Source organism: Phocoena sinus, chromosome 5 (assembly GCF_008692025.1).
Source record: "Phocoena sinus isolate mPhoSin1 chromosome 5, mPhoSin1.pri, whole genome shotgun sequence".
Lineage (NCBI taxonomy): Eukaryota > Metazoa > Chordata > Mammalia > Artiodactyla > Phocoenidae > Phocoena > Phocoena sinus.
This window is the reverse complement of record NC_045767.1, coordinates 37,194,219-37,214,344: the sequence shown is the minus strand read 5'-3', so window position 1 is coordinate 37,214,344 and position 20,126 is coordinate 37,194,219. Positions and strand designations below refer to the sequence as shown.

Below are 20,126 nucleotides of genomic sequence, written 5' to 3'. Positions count from 1 at the left end.
TCCATTCTCTAGTAGGTCGGTGCCTTTATTCCCGTCTTGCCCCTAGGTTCTTCATGACATTTTTTTTTTCTTAGATTCCATATATATGTGTTACCATATGGTATTTGTCTTTCTCTTTCTGACTTACTTCACTCTGTATGACGGACTCTAGGTCCATCCACCTCACTACAAATAACTCAATTTCGTTTCTTTTTATGGCTGAGTAATATTCCATTGTATATATGTGCCACATCTTCTTAATCCATTCATCTGATGATGGACACTTAGGTTGCTTCAATCTTCTGGCTATTGTAAATAGAGCTGCAATTAACATTTTGGTACATGACTCTTTTTGAATTTTGGTTTTCTCAGGGTATATGCCCAGTAGTGGGATTGCTGGGTCATATGGTAGTTCTATTTGTAGTTTTTTAAGGAACCTCTATACTGTTCTCCATAGTGGCTGTACCAATTCACATTCCCACCAGCAGTGCAGGAGTGTTCCCTTTTCTCCACACCCTCTCCAGCATTTATTGTTTCTAGATTTTTTGATGATGGCCATTCTGACCAGCGTGAGATGACATCTCATTGTTCTTTTGATTTGCATTTCTCTAATGATTAATGATGTTGAGCATTCTTTCATGTGTTTGTTGGCAATCTGTATATCTTCTTTGGAGAAATGTCTATTTAGGTCTTCTGCCCATTTTTGGATTGGATTGTTTGCTTTTTTGTTATTGAGCTGCATGAGCTGCTTGTAAATTTTGGAGATTGGTCTTTTGGTCTTGTTTATGATTTCCTTTGCTGTGCAAAAGCTTTGAAGTTTCATTAGTTCCCATTTGTTTATTTTTGTTTTTATTTTCGTTTCTCTAGGAGATGGGTCAAAAAGGATCTTAGAGGAAAACATAAGCAGAACACTCTATGACATAAAGCACAGCCAGATCCTTTTTGACCCACCTCCATACTGTTTTGATTACTGTAGCTTTGTAGTATAGTCTGAAGTCAGGGATCCTGATTCCTCCAGCTCCGTTTTGCTTTCTCAAGATTGCTTTGGGGGATTTCCCTGGTGGTGCAGTGGTTAAGAATCCACCTGCCAATGCAGGGGACATGGTTTTGAGCCCTTGTCCAGGAAGATCCCACATGCCACGGAGTAGCTAAGCCCATGTGCCACAACTACTGAGCCTGCACTCTATAGAGCCCGTGAGCTACAACTCCTGAGCTCTTGTGCCACAACTACTGAAGCCCACGCACCTAGAGCCCGTGATCTGCAACAAGAGAAGGCACTGCAATGAGAAGACCGTGCACTGCAACAAAGAGTAGCCCCTGCTCCCCGCAACTAGAGAAATCCCACACGCAGTGACGAAGACCCAACACAGCCAAAAATAAATAAATAAATGTATTTAAAAAAATAGATTGCTTTGGCTATTCGAGTTCTTTTGTGTCTCCATACAAATTTTAAGATTTTTTGATCTAGTTCTGTGAGAAATGCCATTGGTAATTTGATAGGGATTGTACTGAATCTGTAGATTACCTTGGGTAGAATAGTCATTTTAACAATATTGATTCTTCCAATACAAGAACATGGTATATCTTTCCAACTGTTTGTGTTGTCTTCAATTTCTTTCATCAGCGTCTTATAGTTTTTGGAGTACAGGTCTTTCGTCTCCTTAGTTAAATTTATTCCTAGTTATTTTGTTCTTCTTGATATGATGGTAAATGGGGTTGTTTCTTTAATTTCTCTTTCTGATCTTTCTTTGTTAGTGTATAGAAATGCAACAGATTTCTGTGTATTAATTTTGTATCCTGCAACTTTACCAAATTAATTGATGAGCTCCAATAGTTTTCTGGTAGCATCTTTAGGATTCTCTATGTATCATATCATGTCATCTGCAAACAGTGACAGTTTTACTTGTTCTTTTCATATTAGTATTCCTTTTATTTCTTTTTTTTTCTCTGATTGCTGTGGCTAGGACTTCCAAAACTATGTTGAATAAAAATGACAAAAGTGGAAATCCTTGTCTTGTTCTTGATATTAGAGGAAATCCTTTCAGCTTTTCACAATTGCGTATGATGTTAGCTGTAGGTTTGTCATATATCTTTATTATGTTGAGATATGTTCCCTCTATGCCCACTGTCTGGAGAGTTTCTATCATAAATGGGTATTGAATTTTGTCAAAAGGTTTTTCTGCTTCTATTGAGATGAACAAATGGTTTTTATTCTTCAATATGTTGATGTGGTGTATCACACTGATTGATTTGCGGACAACCCACAGAATGGGAGAAAATATTTGCAAACAATGCGACCAACAAGGGATTAGTCTCCAAAATTTACAACCAGCTCATGTGGCTCAATATCCAAAAACCAAGCAACCCAATCAAAAAATTGGCAGAAAACCTAAATAGACATTTCTCCAAAGAAGATATACAGATGGCCAAGAGGCACATGAAAAGTTTCTCAACATCGCTAATTATTAGAGAAATACAAATCAAAACTACAATGAGATATCACCTCATATCAGTCAGAATGGCCATCACTAAAAAGTGTACAAAAAATAAATGCTGAAGAGGGTGTGGAGAAAAGGGAACCCTCCTACATTGTTGATGGGAATGTAAACTGATACAGCCACTATGGAGAATAATATGGAGGCTCCTCAAAAACTAAAAATAGAGCTACCATATGATCCAGCAATCCCACTCCTAAGCATATATATAGAGAAAAACATGGTTCAAAAGGATACATGCACTCCAGTATTCATTGCAGCACTGTTTACAATAGCCAAGACATGGAAGCAACCTAAATGTCCACCAAGATGTGGTACATATATACAATGGAATATTACTCAGCCATTAAAAAGAATGAAATAATGCCATTTGCAGAAACATGGATGGACCTGGATATTATCATACTAAGTGAAGTAAGTCAGACAAAGGCAAATATCATATGATATCACTTATATGAGGAATCTAAAAAAAATATGATGATACAAGCGACCTTATTTACAAAAGAAAAACAGACTCACAGACTTAGAGGCTGAATTTATGGTTACCGGGGGGAAGGGTGGAAGGGTGGGATAGATTGGCAGTTTGGGATTGACATGTACACACTGCTATATTTAAAACAGATAACCAACAAAGACCTACTGTATAAATAAATAATTTTTTCAAAGACAGTGCAGTGAAAGAAAACTGCAGACCAATATCTCTCATAAATATTGGAATCTGCATAGGAAACACTCCACAAGTGTGAGTTACCATTATTTGCTTCCGATCTCTTACTCCATGCCTCCTCTTTGTAAAGAATGCAAATTATACATTTCTTTTGGAATTTAGCCCAAGGGGAGATGTTTGGCTCCATCTCATTCAATCAGACGGTGAGAGTGGGTTGTCTGTTCTGCATTGCCTTTGTTGCTCTGTCCTGTGAAGGAGGTTGAACCATGCTCACAATCAGTTTGTCCATGGGAACAAAACATTCACCTCTCCCTTGTTCCACATTTTTCCTCTCCACCGCATCCATCAGTCTTACTTTGTTAGACACTGCAAAACTTTTAGAAGTAAGCAGAAGCGAGCACAGATTTAATCTATAAATTAAACCATTAAGCCACAAGAACAGTGTCCTGCACTGTCACAAAGAGATGACACTTTAGGGTCTGCAAATCCCACTGTGTAGCTGGCAGGTGGGGAGGACCGTGGACTTGCATCTTGCCTTTGCATCATCCCACAATTTCTCCTGCCCTAAACTACCTTAGCCCGGGGAGCTGGATGGCATTTGAGAGTCTCCCGTTGATGGCACTTGGCTTACAGGCAGCAGATGGAAACTAACCAGTAATCTCCTGGGACAGAGACAGGGCCAGAATCAGCCTAGTGTGAGAACAGTGAGGGCTAGCGTGTTCGAATGGCTTGATGACTTTTGTGGCTGAAGTCAAATTAAAAAATTTAAAAACAGCTTATTACTGTGAACGTTATTAAAGGCATATGTATCAAGCACAGTTCAGGTTTGATAAGCTCCTTTTTATTTGTCTGTATGAGCTAACAGAAGGCCCAGCATCCCATTATTGGATTTCTTAGTCTAGAGGGTATTTCTAGTTCCTCTCTTGCTGGATATTAAGTCTCTGAGAATCGCTGGAAGTGAGCATGGTGGGTGAGCCCCCCTCTCTATCTGCTCCCCCTCGAAGATAAAATTGGACAGAAAATGGTCTTAGGAGACTCTCGGCTCCTCGTCCCTGTGGGTGGACAGATTAAGGACAGAGGAGATGAATGTTGGAGACACGTGGCTTGTCCTGCTGCCAGGGCTTCCAGAATGACCATCCCATGGAGTTACCTCTGGGCAGTTGACTCCTTTTGCCTCAGGAAAAGTAGAGAAAGGCATTTGTTTCCAGTGGTCGGGTGGCATTGCGCTGCTGGAAGACTAAGAAGGTTTAGGATTTCCTGCATGAAGGTCCCTTTCCTTTCCGTGCCTCCCCAGCCATTAATAACACACCATGGGTTGAAGAGACCAGGTACTGGGCAAGGTGAGATGAAGTGAGAGGGAGCGCTGGAGATGCTCTAACTGGACATTCGAGGCAGATCATTCTCTGTCATGGGGCCATCCTGTTCATTGTAGGATGTTTAGCAGTGTCCTTGGCCTCTAATCACTAGACGCCAGTAGCATCCCTTCCAGTGTGACAACCAAAAATGTCTCCGGATGTCATCAGATGTCCCCACTGGAACACTGGTTGGAAACCACTGCTCTAAACTGGCAAGGGGATGATGGATAAGAGTAGAGAGGTGGGATTAGGGAGCATTGTGAGGGAGCAGGTAGGGATGAGAGAGTGACAACAATGAGTGTCTCTGGGACTGTTAAGTCCATGGCCAAGGGCAAAAAATGGAAATGCAGCAATGGATCATCAGGGGGCACCTGTCCTGGCACAGGACATCAAACTCCAGACCCCTTATGATTATCGCAAACTCAGGTGACCTATTGGGGCAACTCCTCCCACTGAATCCCAGCTTCTGGCACAGGGCTGGATGCGTAGTAGACGCCTACTGGGTGTTTGTTGGTGTGTGCATGAGCTCGTATTTGTGAAGTAGTCCCTGAGGCCATTCACCAGCATCTCTTTTATTAAGAAAGCTCACCTGTGAGCATGACGCCCAGACCACTTTGCTGTCGCCCCATGTAGCACTGCTTTAACGGAATTGGATTTGGATGCATTCAGTCTATCTTGAGGAACATCATACAAAAATCCCGTTAAACTTGCAACTCTGTTCAGAGCTATTTTAGATAGCTCATTGATCACCACGTTACAGAATGTCGTCTTTCTAAGAATCCAGTGGGAGAGAGTTCCCTCTGGCTTCTGCACCAGCAATAAACAATGAAACATAAAAATAAACAAGTGATTTGTTTTTTCACCTTGACCCTTGCATCATGAAGCTGGTCATGATTCTCACTTTGCTCTGGTTGCTGGGAAGGTTAGAAATGCATTGATGGCCTACTTCAGGCAAGCAGGCAAGTTCTTTGGGCATGGATTGGGGTATTTTTGCCTGCAACCATTTTCTTGTATTCCTTTATTATTCTTTGACTTGGTCTGTGGCTTACTTATTGTTAATTGTGTTATGTTATATGTATTTTGCAAGTCACTTTTTGTCCGTTTTGGAATAAGGTAGGAAATTAATACATTTTTTTAAAAACCCAAAGGATGTTGGATTCTTCATGTTGGCCTATGTCAACGTCCAGGCCAGGACTGATGCCATCCCAGCTCCTGACCTTCTTTGATCTTGCATATTGAGCCGAATTATCCAGATTTCTCCATGGTCAGCATTACTGCAGTCAAGTGCAGGTTTTTCATTTGTGATCTCCATCATTTCCATGACAATATGCGACGGCATCATGAGAACGTAATTATAATTCCAGTCCAATAAGAAGCAAAAGAGGCAATGGCACAGAGCTGTGGAACGGCACAAAACTACAGAGAGATCAATGCAAGGTCACTCTCTGTTCTCCGGTAATAACATTGAGTCTCCTGGAGAATATAGGGTCCATGGTCCAGGGTGACGATGGATCTGCAGCGAGAAAAATCCATAATCTGAGTTATTGCCTAAATTATCGCTGTCTTTGCATTTGGGATTTTCTCTTTAGAATTCATTCTGGTCTGCAAGTTTCTCCCCTGAAAATTCATGTTGCTCCTCCAAAAAGTTCTGATGGAATACTGAATGAGATTCCCTTTGACAGTTTAGCTGTGAATTGAGGGTGCAAGAACCCACTGGTCATTAACACAGCGTTTCAATAGTCCATCAGCTATTAGAATGCAAACTGAGCATCTGTAGGAGCGTAGTACAGCTGATTCCTGTCATTTCTTTCTGAGCATCTAAACCCTTATCTCCAGTAGCAAATACGTGGAAAGATGCATCAGATGACTCTTTCAATTCCAAGTGACAGAAACACAGTGTTAAGTAGCTTAAATCCAAAAGTACAGTCACTGCCCGTGTAAATAGGAAGTTCCGGGACAGACCGCTCTTCCGCCCAGGCTGGAGCCCTCACCTCCAGCAGGGCCTCTCTCTGTTTTCAGCCCTTCAGCCCTGCTTGACTCTCTGCAGCTTCACTCTACAGATGGGTCTTATCTTCATTTTGGGCCACAGGATCTAGACAGCCTCAGTTACAGCTTCTAGCTGAGCACACCTAGAGCAAGGTCCTCATCCACACACTGACCCCAGGAGCACTCTGAGGGGGCCTGACGAACCAGCACCAGTGGCCAGAGGACGCGCATAAACTTTCTAGTCATGTTGTCATCTTTTGTTGAGAGTGGGGAGCAGGAATCGTCAGACGGCTCCAGCAGGTGTGCCTTAAGTGAGGGGGGAGAGTCCCAGGTGAATCTTAAGTGGGGGAGTGGAGGGCGTTTTGACACCAGACTTGCTACAAGCAAATGATGTCTCTTGTACACTTCTTTTTTTTTTTTTTTTTTTTAAAGAAGATGTTGTGGGTAGGAGTTTATTAATTAATTAATTTATTTTTGCTGTGTTGGGTCTTCGTTTCTGTGCGAGGGCTTTCTCTAGTTGAGGTGAGCGGGGGCCGCTCTTCATCGCGGTGCGCGGGCCTTTCACTATGGCGGCCTCTCTTGTTGCGGAGCACAGGCTCCAGACGCGCAGGCTCAGTAGTTGTGGCTCACGGGCCCAGTTGCTCCGCGGCATGTGGGATCCTCCCAGACCAGGGCTCGAACCCGTGTCCCCTGCATTGGCAGGCAGATTCGCAACCACTGCGCCACCAGGGAAGCCCCACTCTTCTTGAACATAGACAAAACAAAATCACTTCATCGTACAAAGCCAGTATTACCATGATACCAAAACAGGGTCAGGACAAAGGTAGGAAAATATAGGCCAGTGTCACTTGGAACGTTTGATGCAAAAATCCTAAATGAATAAACCTGAACCCAGTAAAATAAAAAATATATATATATATATGTATATACATATATATAGTATATGTTATATATAATATACTTATATATATTTATTATACATATTATATATGTTATAAATTAAAATATATACTTATATATTTATTAATTATTATATATGTTATATATAATACACAGATACACATGTATATAGATATACATATATATATGTGTGTTTATCAAGTAAGGTTTAGACTAGAAATGCAAAGACAGTTTAATGTAAAAAAAAATAAAATAAAGCCTTTGAACCCATCCGATAAAAATTCTTAGTAGTCTAGAAAGCAACTTTATTAACTGGATAAATGATATCCATCAAATATCTATAGCAAACAGTTTACTTAATGGAGAAACAGTTTACTAACTTCCAGAACAAGATAAAAATGCCCAGCATCACCTCTTATAATCAATGTTTTACTGGAGGTCCTGGGTAGTAAAATAAAACAAGAAAAAGTAAACAGCATAAGGATCGCAAGAGTATAAACATGGCAGTTTTTTGTAGAATACATAATCATCTTCATATAATAAGTGGAAAAAAATATATGAAAGGTATTAGAACTAATAACTAAGAAGTCAGCCAAGCTGCTAGATTTAAGATAAACATAAGCAGTTCCGGAGTGTATTTTCCCCTAGCAATGACCATTTAGTGCACCTTACTTTAAAAGATTATCTTCACAATAGCAATAAAATTTATTTTAAAATATCAGAATACTCTGCTCAATGTTATGTGGCAGCCTGGATGGGAAGGGAGTCTGGGGGAGAATGGATACATGTACGTGTATGGCTGAGTCGCTTTGCTCTGCACCTGAAACTATCACAACGTTGTAAATCAGCTATGCTCCAATATAGAATAAAAAGTTAAAGTCATAAAAAAATGCATACATGCCAGGCCCTTAAGTAGAAAATTATAAAACTTAATTGACAAACATAAAAAGAAGACCAGAATAAATAGATATTTCATGTTCATGGAAAGGTTGGAAAGTTCCAGCATCGTAAAAATGCTAATTCTCCTTAATTTGTAAATTAAACATAATTCCAACAAAAGTCAGAGTTTTTCAAGAAACCAGATACATTTATTCTAAAATTGCCATGAAAGAGAAAAGATTAATACAGATGGCTATGACCATGTTGAAAGACAGATTGAAGCGTGGCTTTTACAGTGTTCGCTAAGGAGGCCCTTTGTTACCTGCTCCATGCTCCAGTGTGTCAAGAGCATCTTTGTTTGATTCTCTCCATCCTCGCATGGGCCCAGATAGTCCACCCAGAAAAAATAGTGTCTGGAAAAGGCCAGTGCCTCCAGGCTGGGAGCCTACCTTGGGCAAGGCTCCTGGGCAAGCTTTATTTTTTAACCTCTTCACGAGCATCCAACTCCTGCGATGCATCAATTGGAGCAGTGATCACGCACCACACAGCTCGTACTTGTCCTGAACCAAATATAAAGTCCAGCTGGTGCCCTCCAGGCGGCCCTGGACACCCCCAGAAGCCCCTGGACCACCTCTTTCCTGCCAGGGCAGGCAGCCACGGCGCCAGCCCTGAAGTGAGCCTGAAAGAGAATGGAAGAAGCTGGTCTGCATTATCACCCTTGGATTGTCAGTGGCTAAGATGCTGAAACTGGGGGGATGGGAGGTGCTGTCCCCAAGACCCTACAGAGTCCTGGACTCCCAGCACCAGAAGGTTCATGCTATCCTTCTCTCTGGGTCACAGTCCCTGTGTGTCCCAGACCCAGGGTACCCTTCATCTGCAAAGACCTTTCCACCCACCTCAGTTGCTGGAGAGCTGACTTCCTCCCTCCACATGCCCACTGCACCCCAGAGAGATTTCTAGAGCCCCTGCCCCCCTGCATGACCACTGACTGTTGACTTAGCCCTTCTCTCCTAGGGGACTGTGTGCCCCTTCAGAGTGAGGACAATTGCTTTGTCCCAGTGTCCCCAGCACACCACCCAATGCCTGTCACAGGACAGGTACTCTGTAAACATCTGGTAAATTTACAGTTTGGGGTCACAATAGATCACCCCCCTCCTCCTTGCTTTGATCCTGACCCGTATAAACAGCAGGTGAGACATACAAGGAGAACTGTGACACTTGGGCAGCCATTTCTTCTCTCTCTGGATCCCAGTCTCTGTAATACAGGGCGGGTGGGACTAGATGGCATTTAAGGTTCCTTCCACCGCTGGAATCCCTCATCCCGTAAGCACATGGTCTGTCACCTCTCCTGTGGCCAAGTCGGGCTCCCTCCTCAGGGCTGCATGCCCAGGTCAGAGAAACACAGCAAGTACATGTTACAGCAGCATCTCAGCAGTGCGTGGTTGTAAGAGCTCGATGAGAGTGGGGGTTCTGAGTCTTATTTTCACCCTGACGGTGGCTCACTGAGGCCCTTCTTCCCTCTTCTGTCGAACGAGGGGAATGGCCTGGCTGGCCCAGGTCTAACAGTCGAGGATCTGAGACACAGATCTAAGCATCCAAGACAACATCCTGTCATCCTGTGATGCCCTTATTACAGTTCATGGTTCTGTATGGAATGTGACGACATTTTATGACGTGATTCTAGTTTACAATTGTTTAACGCCATTCTCAGGCTTTTTATGTTGGTGCTTCAGCCCTTAAAAGGACTAAGTGCAACTTCTGTTGCTTTGTGGGGAAAATACACTCAAAACCTTAGTGGCTCAAAATACAACCATTTCATTATCTCATGTTCTATAAGTTGACTGGGCTTATCGGGGCGGCTCTTCTGCTCCATGTGATGTCAGCTGGGACTGCAGCAGAATATCCAAATTCCCAAGGTGGCTCACTGTCACGGCTACTGGTTGGCGCTGGCTGTCACTGAGTGCTCAGCTGGGGCTCTTGAACAGAGCGCCTTGGTTTTCCTTCTCGTGGCCTCTCCATAGGGCTTGGGCTCTGGCCGGGTTCTGAGAAGCAATGTGAGTAGAAAGTGCCAGTTCCCTTAAAGCCTGGATGTGTCTTACCAGAGCATCACTGCCTTCAAGGGCTGCAGAAACAAGATCCTTGTGGGGAGCGGCATGTGTGGGGAGGACAGGGTAATGAGTGGAGAAGGGGCTGCAGCTTTGGAGACCAGCTACTTAAGTCCCGACAACATCTAATTAAAACATATGCTAAAAACAAAGTAACATGTTGGAGTCCAGTATTGGTTCAAGTGCCATTTGTCAGCCAGAGGACTGGTGCTCTGTCATAGAACACTGTAACTTGGGCAGCATCAGTGCCTCTCTCTGAGCCTCAGTTTGCTCTTCTGTAAAATGGGGGCATCGGTCTTGAGGGCATTGGAGTCATCTCCATCCCTAACTTTCTCTGCCCCTCGGTGCTCCTAGGTACTCCTTCCAGGACGAGGAGGACATGTTCATGGTGGTGGACCTACTGCTGGGAGGGGATCTACGTTATCACCTGCAACAGAATGTACATTTCACAGAGGGGGCCGTGAAGCTCTACATCTGCGAGCTGGCCCTGGCCCTGGAGTATCTGCAGAGGTATCACATCATCCACAGGTAACCAGGCTGCTGGAGGGATGCTGGGGGGTAGGGTGTGATGGGAGGAGTCTGCGACCATCGAGAGTATTTTCTCACTGACATTCTCTAGAAGTGGCAGTACATGGAGATCATAAAAAGCAGAACAGCTTTATTGCTTTTACCTTCTCTACCTACTCCCTTGTCACGTGCATCGAGGTGGAACAATCCCACTGCCTGTGTAACCTCCTCTCTTGGTACCCCACTGCTTAGAGACATGGCTGGTGGTCGGCCTTTGCTTCTCCATTCTGGTGTGTCTTTGGGAGGCTGGAATGTTCTGTCCCTCTAGCGTCAGGTTAGAAAAATCACAGTGGCGTGAGATGGGAATGTGAGGGATTCTTCTCTATTCCTTTCCTTACTTTGAAATCAGTGCTGTGTATCATGGAGGATTTCTTCCTCTTGGGAAGCTTCAGTGCTGGCTCTGGGCTTTGGATATAAGCTCTGAGTTTCTGCTGCTTCCTCAGGGCCTTTGCTTCTCCCTGCCTGTGCACAGCACCACCACATCCAACCTGGTGAGCAAGGCAAGTTTGACTGCAGAGGCAGGAGGCCAGCGAGAGGCTTCAGAAAGCAATGGTTTGGGCTTCCCTGGTGGCGTAGTGGTTGAGAGTCCACCTGCCGATGCAGGGGACACGGGTTCGTGCCCTGGTCCGGGAAGATCCCACATGCCGCGGAGCGGCTGGGCCCGTGAGCCATGGCCGCTGAGCCTGCACGTCCAGAGCCTGTGCTCCGCAACGGGAGAGGCCACAACAGTGAGAGGCCCGCGTACCGCAAAAAAGAAAGAAAGAAAGAAAGAAAGCAATGGTTTCATTAATAAAGTCCTATCTCTGACCACAGAGGAGGGGGCCAGCGTGAGTAGCTCCAAATCTGTTCACCCATCGTCTTGCACTGTGCCTAGTGGATCTTCTTCTAACTTATACAGTTTTGGAGGACTTGGGAAAGACAAGAACTTGAGCTTGAGACTAAAGACGGTAGATGAAGCACACACACGTGCACACACACACTTACAGTTTCTCCTTTCTAAAATCTCCATAAATTGACAGTAAGGAGGGTTTGAAAAATGGTAAATTCACAAGGATGGGGAAAACTAAAGAGGAGACTATAGCAAAACATGGTGGGGCGGGGGATTAGAAAGAAGATGTAGAGTAGTAAATGGCTTAGGACGCCAGAAACTGAATTTTGAGTTGTCCCTGGGAAGAACCATGAATTGATAGGCACTAAAGAATCCCCCGCAAGGCTCAGGAATGGGGAGTCATCAATATCGATGGAAGGAGGAAGAGGGGGTAAAAGAGAGGCTAAAATGAGGTTCATTGTTTGAAAGCCTTTTAGGATGTATGGAGAACCCCCAATCTGCTTACCCATCCTGAATAACTAGATGGCTGTCCCTTCCTCTTCCAAGCAGAAGACTGAAGGCTTGTTCCCTCAGGAGAGTAAAATAGATAGTGTCTGGACTGAAAGACATCAAGCCTCTTGAGTTGGGATATGGTACTGAAAATAGCACAACTAAGTAGATGCATCCATACCAGATGCTCAGATAACACACCCTCCCCACTTCCAGCTGGGCTCAGGCCTTCCTCCTCCTCAATGGACACCTGAATGATTTCAGTGGGGGTTTGGCCGAGCCAAGAGGAAAGAGATTTAGACATCAGAAGTTCCCCGAGACCCTTGGAGTGTAGTTCAGGGTCAGCAAGCCCTGCTCATTTGTTATAAGCTCCCAACTAAGTTAGTGACAACTAAAGATTATCAGACATCCAGAGAAATCTTCTAACATGAAGAGTGACAGCCACGCAGTCAAATGGAAAAAGAAAAAAGGCTTGGAATAAACAGAGACTCTGCCAGGAGAAGACACTATGAAAAGAGCTATGATCAGTATTTTCAGCGGGATGAAAAGATTTTCGCAATCGTAAAATAAGAAGTACTATGTGTATTTAAAATTCAAAGGACAAACATCAGATCAGAGCTCTTATAAATTAAAAATATGAATGTAGAAATGAAAAATTCAAAAGATAAATGTGTTGGAAGATAAAGCTTGAAGATATCCTGTGCACAGTAGAATAAAAAGACAAAAAGAAAATATAAGAAAATTAGAGGACCGGTACAGTAAGTTCAGTATCAGAGAGAGAGAGAAGGAAGGAAGAGGGAGAGAGAGAGAGAAAGGAAGGAAGGAAGGAAGGAAGGAAGGGAGGGAGGGAGGGAGGGAGGGAAGAAAGAAAAGTGAGAAAACATAAACATAGGGGAAGAAATCATCAATGAAATAAAGAAAATCTCCTGGACCTGAAATATATGAATTTCCAGACTGAAGGGTCCATCAAGGATACAGTGACTAGAAACATACATCAAAACAAACTTTGGATCCAATAAGCTTGCACTGTAGAACAATAGTCTGGGATTATCAAACACAAGAAGGCAGTGGAAACATGCTATCCATCAGATGTGAGATGTACGTTTTCACAAGTTCAAGGCCTCAAAAAATATACTTCTCATGTACCTTTTCTCAAGTAGCTGTTAGAAAATGACATGGACTCCACTAAAATGAATGACTAAATCAAGGAGGAAGAAATGGAATACGGAAAGCTGGAGCTCCAGCAAAGAAGAGAGAGGCAAAGGAAATCTTCCAGATGATGGGTGGGTCAAGGATGTCAGCTGTGCCTGCGGTGTAGACCATGACCAGTTCTGATTGGAGTTGGATCAGAAGTCCCTGGGAGAGACTTCTTCAGGAAGAGTGAGCTGATAGAATTCCTAAGACATCTGGCTGCCTTGAGATATTTATTTATTTGGCAAAGAATCTGAAGTTGAATAAATGAGAAGTTCAGGGAAAAAACTCAGCAATAAATAGAAGATAATTTTTAACTCCAGGGAATGAAAGTGTTGGACAGGACATTGCATATCATACAATTTACTACATGAATCATCTCTGCGTAGCATGCGTAATCATAATCACCTAACCCCTAAAAATTGACCTAACCAAAAATACAATAATACCCCATTAAGGGAAGTGAGGAAATGGGAAGATGAGTGTGTCTCGCGGGGACACACGAAGGAAAGACTGCTACATACTCATCTTCCATAGTGGGAAGCCAGCAGATAGAGCCGGAAATTGACAAGTCAAGGAGTCCTGTACATCAGTCTTTTCAAGATAAGGAGCTAAATACCAAAATTATAGCCTGGGAGAGATAAATGGACGGAGAGGGAGAAATCAAGAGAAAGTGACAGAGATAGTCGCTATATTGTAACAAAACTTTCAGCACAATTTGATTCTTGGAACTACTCCTCTGTATCATTTTGACACAAATAGTAACAAACGTAACAAAATGCAAATGAAGACGAGGAAGGAGGGGGAGGAGAGGTAGAAAGAGGAGGAAGGGGGAAGGAGGAGGAAGTGTAGTAGTCCCAGTCGTAACAGTAGTGGTAGTAATAGTAGCAGCAGCAGCCCTGGTCGAATAGGAGGAAAGGGACTGTTCAGTGTAATGCAGCGTACTTACTGAGGTCCATTGTTCATTCACAGTCATTGACTAGCTTTTGCCCGCAGGCATTCCGGCTGTGGAATCTGGGTTTATAAGCGCTCATTGACTAGCTTTTGCCCGCAGGCATTCCGGCTGTGGAATCTGGGTTTATAAGCGCTGTGCTATATTTGTTAAGGAAGGTCACCCTATACCAGAGTAGCCTCTGTGGGCTGGCTGGGCTTCTTTGAAGGCAATGAGAGGAGCAAGTTCTTTACCAACCTATTGTACAAGTGTCATTCACGCATTATCACAGTCCTTCCTCAGCTAGTGTGTAATAGATGATCTATTTGCCTACATACCCCCACAAACTGAGTCATGGGGACCTTGGTGAGAGATGCCAACATCCCAGAGCAGAGCTGACGATAGACCAGGCGGAAAATGGAACTGTCACATAAGAGCATGGTGGTTTGGAACCATTTCATTGTATTTCAACAAATGTTTTTATGTTGCTCTATGTGGGGTCATCTGCCCTCAGATTCCAGATCTACCTGAGAGAAAAGGAGCTATCCAACAATGTAAGGAAAATTTTAACAATCCACTAAAAGTAAATGGAATTACCTTACCATTTCTAAGCTTACAGACTTGACAGAAATTTGAGTCAGGGTTTTTTTCCCCCTCCCATATGGTAAATGGAATTACCATTTCTAAACTTACAGACTTGGCAGAAATTTGAGTCAGGGTTTTTTCCCCCTCCCATATGGCTCAATAAATCTCTTTTTCATTGTGTATGTATGTACAGACTTGAAATTATGTGTGTCTGTACACATTGTGCATAGGGATATAAGATAATGTTGTACAATGTTTTGTATTCATTCAACAGCTGAATATGTAAGTCCCCTACTGCATATGTACAAGGCACTGTCAATGCCATATTTTATACAGACTGATGAATGTTGCTTCTTTCCAAGTAGCCACACTTGCAAGTGGCAGAATCATTCCACAAATGCAAGCCTGAGTTGAATTGCCAAGAATTTCTATCTTCCATCTTGGTGGACTTGGACATGTGACTTAGCTTTTTGGACTTCCATTTCCTAATCTGTAAAATGGGCCTGATGACACCTACTTCACAAATTCCGTGAGATGCAAATTCCATGAGAAAAAGTTCATAAAGGATTTAACTGTGCCTGGGACCTTTTAGGTGCCTCCTTCCTCTTTCTTTCATCTGAGGGAATTGATTTTGAAACCAGGTGTTCATTTATACTTAGTGGTGACAAATCTCCATCCTTTGAGGATGATGTAGATCTGTAGAAAATAAAAGGTATTTCAGAGTATAACCCAGTGAGCTTGAAAGTGCATAAGCAGGAAAATACCATTGTGGGTTCAAAATAAATCATTGTCTTAAAACAATTAGGAGTTTTACTTTTTAGAGCACTTGAGTTGGCCCTTCGTTCTTTCAAAACACTGTGGGCCAAGAAGTGTGCCAGCCCCGGGAAGAAAATGATGGGTGGGACCCTTTGCCTGCACTTGAGCAGATTCCCTGTGTGGAAGAGACAACCACTCTAGGGGCCAAATTACTGCAGTCCGAGGGGGAGAGGGGACCCAGGACAGGACACCACACAGTGGAGGGCGGAACCTCTGAGGAGGGCACCCAGCCCAGACTAAGGTGGGGGGCAGAGCAGGGGACACAGAGGAGGCTGGCAAGGCTTCCTCTGGGACACGCAAATATGATTTGTGGCACAAATAGACAGTAGCCCAGAGAAGAGGAACACTGGAGGCACTGGGCAGACAGGCTCCTACTGAGAGGCCTGGGTGGGCAGAGCCTGAGCTGGTCAGCTCGGCAGGGAGCACTTCCTGAGGCTCCGGCTGGTGTCAGTCATTGATGGGTTGAAGCTTGGGAGTGATGTGGTCCAACTGGTAATCGAGAATGACGTTCACCAAAGGCACCTCCCCGGGGTGCTCTTCAGCCAGAGCTGGTTACTGGACTAGCTACCCAGAAGGGCCAGGTCATACAGAAGGGCAGATGACTAACAACAGTGACAGTGAATCAAGTTTGTTAAGCTCCTGTGTGTCAGCACTACTTTAAACTATATATATATACACACACACACACACATACATACACACATGTGTGTGTTTACATATGTGTGTGCATATATATGCATATGTGTGTATATTCATATACATACAAATATCTCATTTAATTCTCACATCAATCAAATGGGCTAGGTACTAGGATTATCCTAATTTTTCAGAGCAATTGGGTGATTTGCACTCTGGCACACAGCTGGCAGGTCATGGAACCAGGTTTCAAACCAAGACACTCTGACCCCAGATCCCATGCTGATGAGCACATGCTATCCTGGCTTTCTGCATTGAACTGTTTATAAAACCCTTATATGAGTGAGGGTGCTTGCACATCTGAACATAAAAATATGCATGGATGGATCTCATCGACTCCTCCCAAGCGCCCCCAAGGAAGGCTCTTCCAGCAGTGCCCATGAAGCAAGGAAGGATTCTGGTGGTGACGCCCCTAGCCTGAGGTCACCCCTGACTCATTGCCCGGCACAGAGGAAGTGCTCCATAACTACGTATTGAATCAAGGAAGAAATACTAAAGAAAGAAATGAAAGACACGCCTTACTTGAAATTACTTGAAAATACAGGTTCAAATTCAATAAGTCACTACCCAAATCTTGCAGTGCTTCCTGTAACTTTTCTGCCCAAATATCCCTTGATATCTGAGGAGTCAGCCTTTTGAAAATTTCTGATGGGGCCCAAAGTAGCCATGCACAAGCATGAAATTCCTTTGAAATCTCATGTTTGATGTTAAAAATTTCTCCAAGTTCCACTGCAATATGTAATCATAATTCTTTTGATACATAAAATAGTGCTTTGAAGAACTACGTTTCATCAGAAAAATAAAGGAAATGAACAATAAAGGCTTCTTGGAGTCTCCTTGGTCAGTGGCAGGCGCTGTTACATTATCTATCAATTTGGGAGAAATGAGCAGATTTGAAGAGAGCTCATGGTTCAGGTGAGGTTCACGGCACCAGTAATTCTCTCCCTTGTCTTTTGTTTTTAGATCCAATCCACTCATAAATATGAGCCCGTAAACAGCAAGCTTGTTCACTGTTTTGAACAGAGCAGTGATCTAAATGCTAATCGAAGTGGGTTTGGGGCAACATTTTCAAACTTCTTTTGAAGAAAAATTTTCACCAGTGAGGTTACTTCTACCAAACTGTGGTCTGAAAATTCCTGAAAGTCCTAGGGCAGTGTCCTTTACTCCCTTGGGAAAATCTCTCGATGAAGTCTGATTATTTATATAGTGCATTTTATTTTGCTTCCAGCCCTGAACCTGCATCACATGAAAATTAACTCACCAGTCTCAAAGGTTTGTAATCCCAGTGGTCCTTCACTTCATCAGACGCACAGGCTTACTTTCCAGGGCAGAAATCTCATCAGATACATGAGAAGCATCTTCAGCTTCGCCTTGAAGTTGTTTTTTTTTTTTTTTGTTTGTTTGTTTTTTTGCAGTACGCGGGCCTCTCACTGTTGTGTGGCCTCTCCCGTTGCGGAGCACAGGCTCCGGCCGCGCAGGCTCAGCGGCCATGGCTCACGGGCCCAGCCGCTCCGCGGCATGTGGGATCCTCCTGGACCGGGGCACGAACCCGTGTCCCCTGCATCGGCAGGCGGGACTGTCAACCACTGCACCACCAGGGAAGCCTCTGGAGTTGTTTATTGAAAGTATTCAGCCTTGAGAAAATATCTGCTTAATGAGTCCAATATTTGTGAAAGCCCTCTCTATCATTAAAGCTAATTATAAATTTTATTGAGGGCTTCTTTATGGGCTGTGTCAGAAATCTTTTTCTTTTCCTTTTTATCTTTAGGAAAAATAATAGTTCAATCCTGGAAGACTAGCAAGCACCTTTCTTTAAACTAGCATTATCTTTGAGATGATCAAGCTTTTCAAAGCCACTTCCTCATTTCTACAAATCGTCTAGAAAATAAGTATACAAATGCTAAGTTATATAAAGTTTATCATTTTGTTACCAAGTTCAAGCACATACTGCTCACCACACAACATGCCAATAAATCAAGAGATGAGTTGTGGAGGCAAGGAAGAGTGACTTTATTAGGAAAACCAGCAGAACGAGAAGATGGTGGACTCGTGTCCCAAAGAACCATCTTGCCTGAGTTAGAATTCAGACTTCTTTTGTACTAAAAGAGGAGGGAATAAAGCCAAACATTTCCTGGTTCCGGTCAGCCTCTGGAGGGGATGTGTTCATTTTCTCCTTGCTGCTATCATTCATAGGTGGGCCTGGTCAGGATGTTTCCTGTGAGCTAAACCAAGGTATTTTAGCTTAATGCCTGTTACCTGGGAGGCAGGGTTCCCAGAGATGGACCATTATGCATACTTTAACATCCCTTTAGTGAGTAACCTGTAGTAGAATACAACAGTTCTCCCTATTACAGTTTTTTGTCACTTTATTGAATAAACTGAGAAAATAAAGAAGTAAAAAATTTTTTTTGCTATGGGTTTTTGTTAGCGTTAAGTCCAGGCCTTATTTTTTAATAGAGAGTATGTGTACGTGTTATAAAGTTCAAAAGATTAAAAAGTGTGCAAGTGAAAAATAGTTCTCCCATTATTTGAGGACTTTTCACTTATTTACAGCATATGCTTCAAACTTCCACTTTGAATTCACCATTCATATTCCCTGTGGACAACTTAATTTAAAATTTAACAGGTAAAAGTAAATGAAACGTGCATACGCACGCACACACATGAGATTTTGGGCATTGTGTGTCTTTTGGTTGGGAATAGTATGAGAAGAGAAGGAGATTACTCACTGGGGCAGGGCTTGGAACTGAGCTTTGTTCATATTTATGTACAGTAAGAATTTAAATGCAGTGGATCATCCCCATATTTGAAACCTGGGATTGGTAGGTAACAAAATAGAAATCATTGTTTGTAAGATGCTACACCCATGATGGAGATAAAAATTTGCTGAGCACTTTGCTTGTGCCAGGCTCTGTTTTAAGTACTTTGCATGTATGATCTCACCTAATCCCAACACCAGCCAACAGAGGTGGAGCCTATTATCAGCCCCATTTTACAGGTGGGAACATTGAATCTCATAGGGAATAAATAACTTGCCTGGGAGCAAACACTAAGTGGATGCCTCAAGTCACCAAGCTCTTACTGGCTCTATACTGATAATAATTGGAAGTCAAGTTCTCTCATCATATTTACACATAGAATCTTTCTATTACCCAGCCTTTGTGAAGGAAAATCATGTGGACTGACTCTCAGGAAAAGGTGATACCTTTTGTTGTTGTGTTCACATACAAATATAACTCTATTTTTTGTGGCAATATTCAACCTCCTCCGTCCTGAAGCCCTTGGCATTGCCAGATGAGTTGCTCATTATCTCGTGGGGCAAGCACCAGTTTTCAGCTTGGGTTGCACGAACTGGTGGGGCTAGCGTTCCTGTCCTTACTTTAGAATGCTTGTGTGTTTATGATTTTTTATTTTTTTTGGTAAATAGACTCACTCCCTTATGCTTGTGCCTCCTGAACTCTGGAAAGAGAAACTGTCTTAATTCCTGATAATTTGGCAACATGGCCTACATGCATTTCCCAGGGAACTGTGTGCAGAGTGAGGTGGGGTGTTGGTTTTCAGTGGCCGAAATCAGTTAATTGGAAAATCAAATGCCTCTAAGCGGTAGGGACAGGGATTGTGCCAAGGGGTGAAATATGACCGGGCTGCTAATCCTA

At 43.1% G+C, this 20,126-nt stretch overlaps 1 protein-coding gene across 1 annotated transcript in view; it reads left to right on the top strand.

The window, feature by feature from the left end:
* The window catches only part of STK32B (serine/threonine kinase 32B), a 356,081-nt gene that overhangs the window by 219,705 nt on the left and 116,250 nt on the right, over positions 1 to 20,126 (top strand). Inside the window, exon 4 of the mRNA XM_032631757.1 lies at positions 10,721 to 10,894. Coding sequence (XP_032487648.1) covers positions 10,721 to 10,894 — 174 coding nt within the window. The remainder of the gene's footprint in view (positions 1 to 10,720; positions 10,895 to 20,126) is intronic.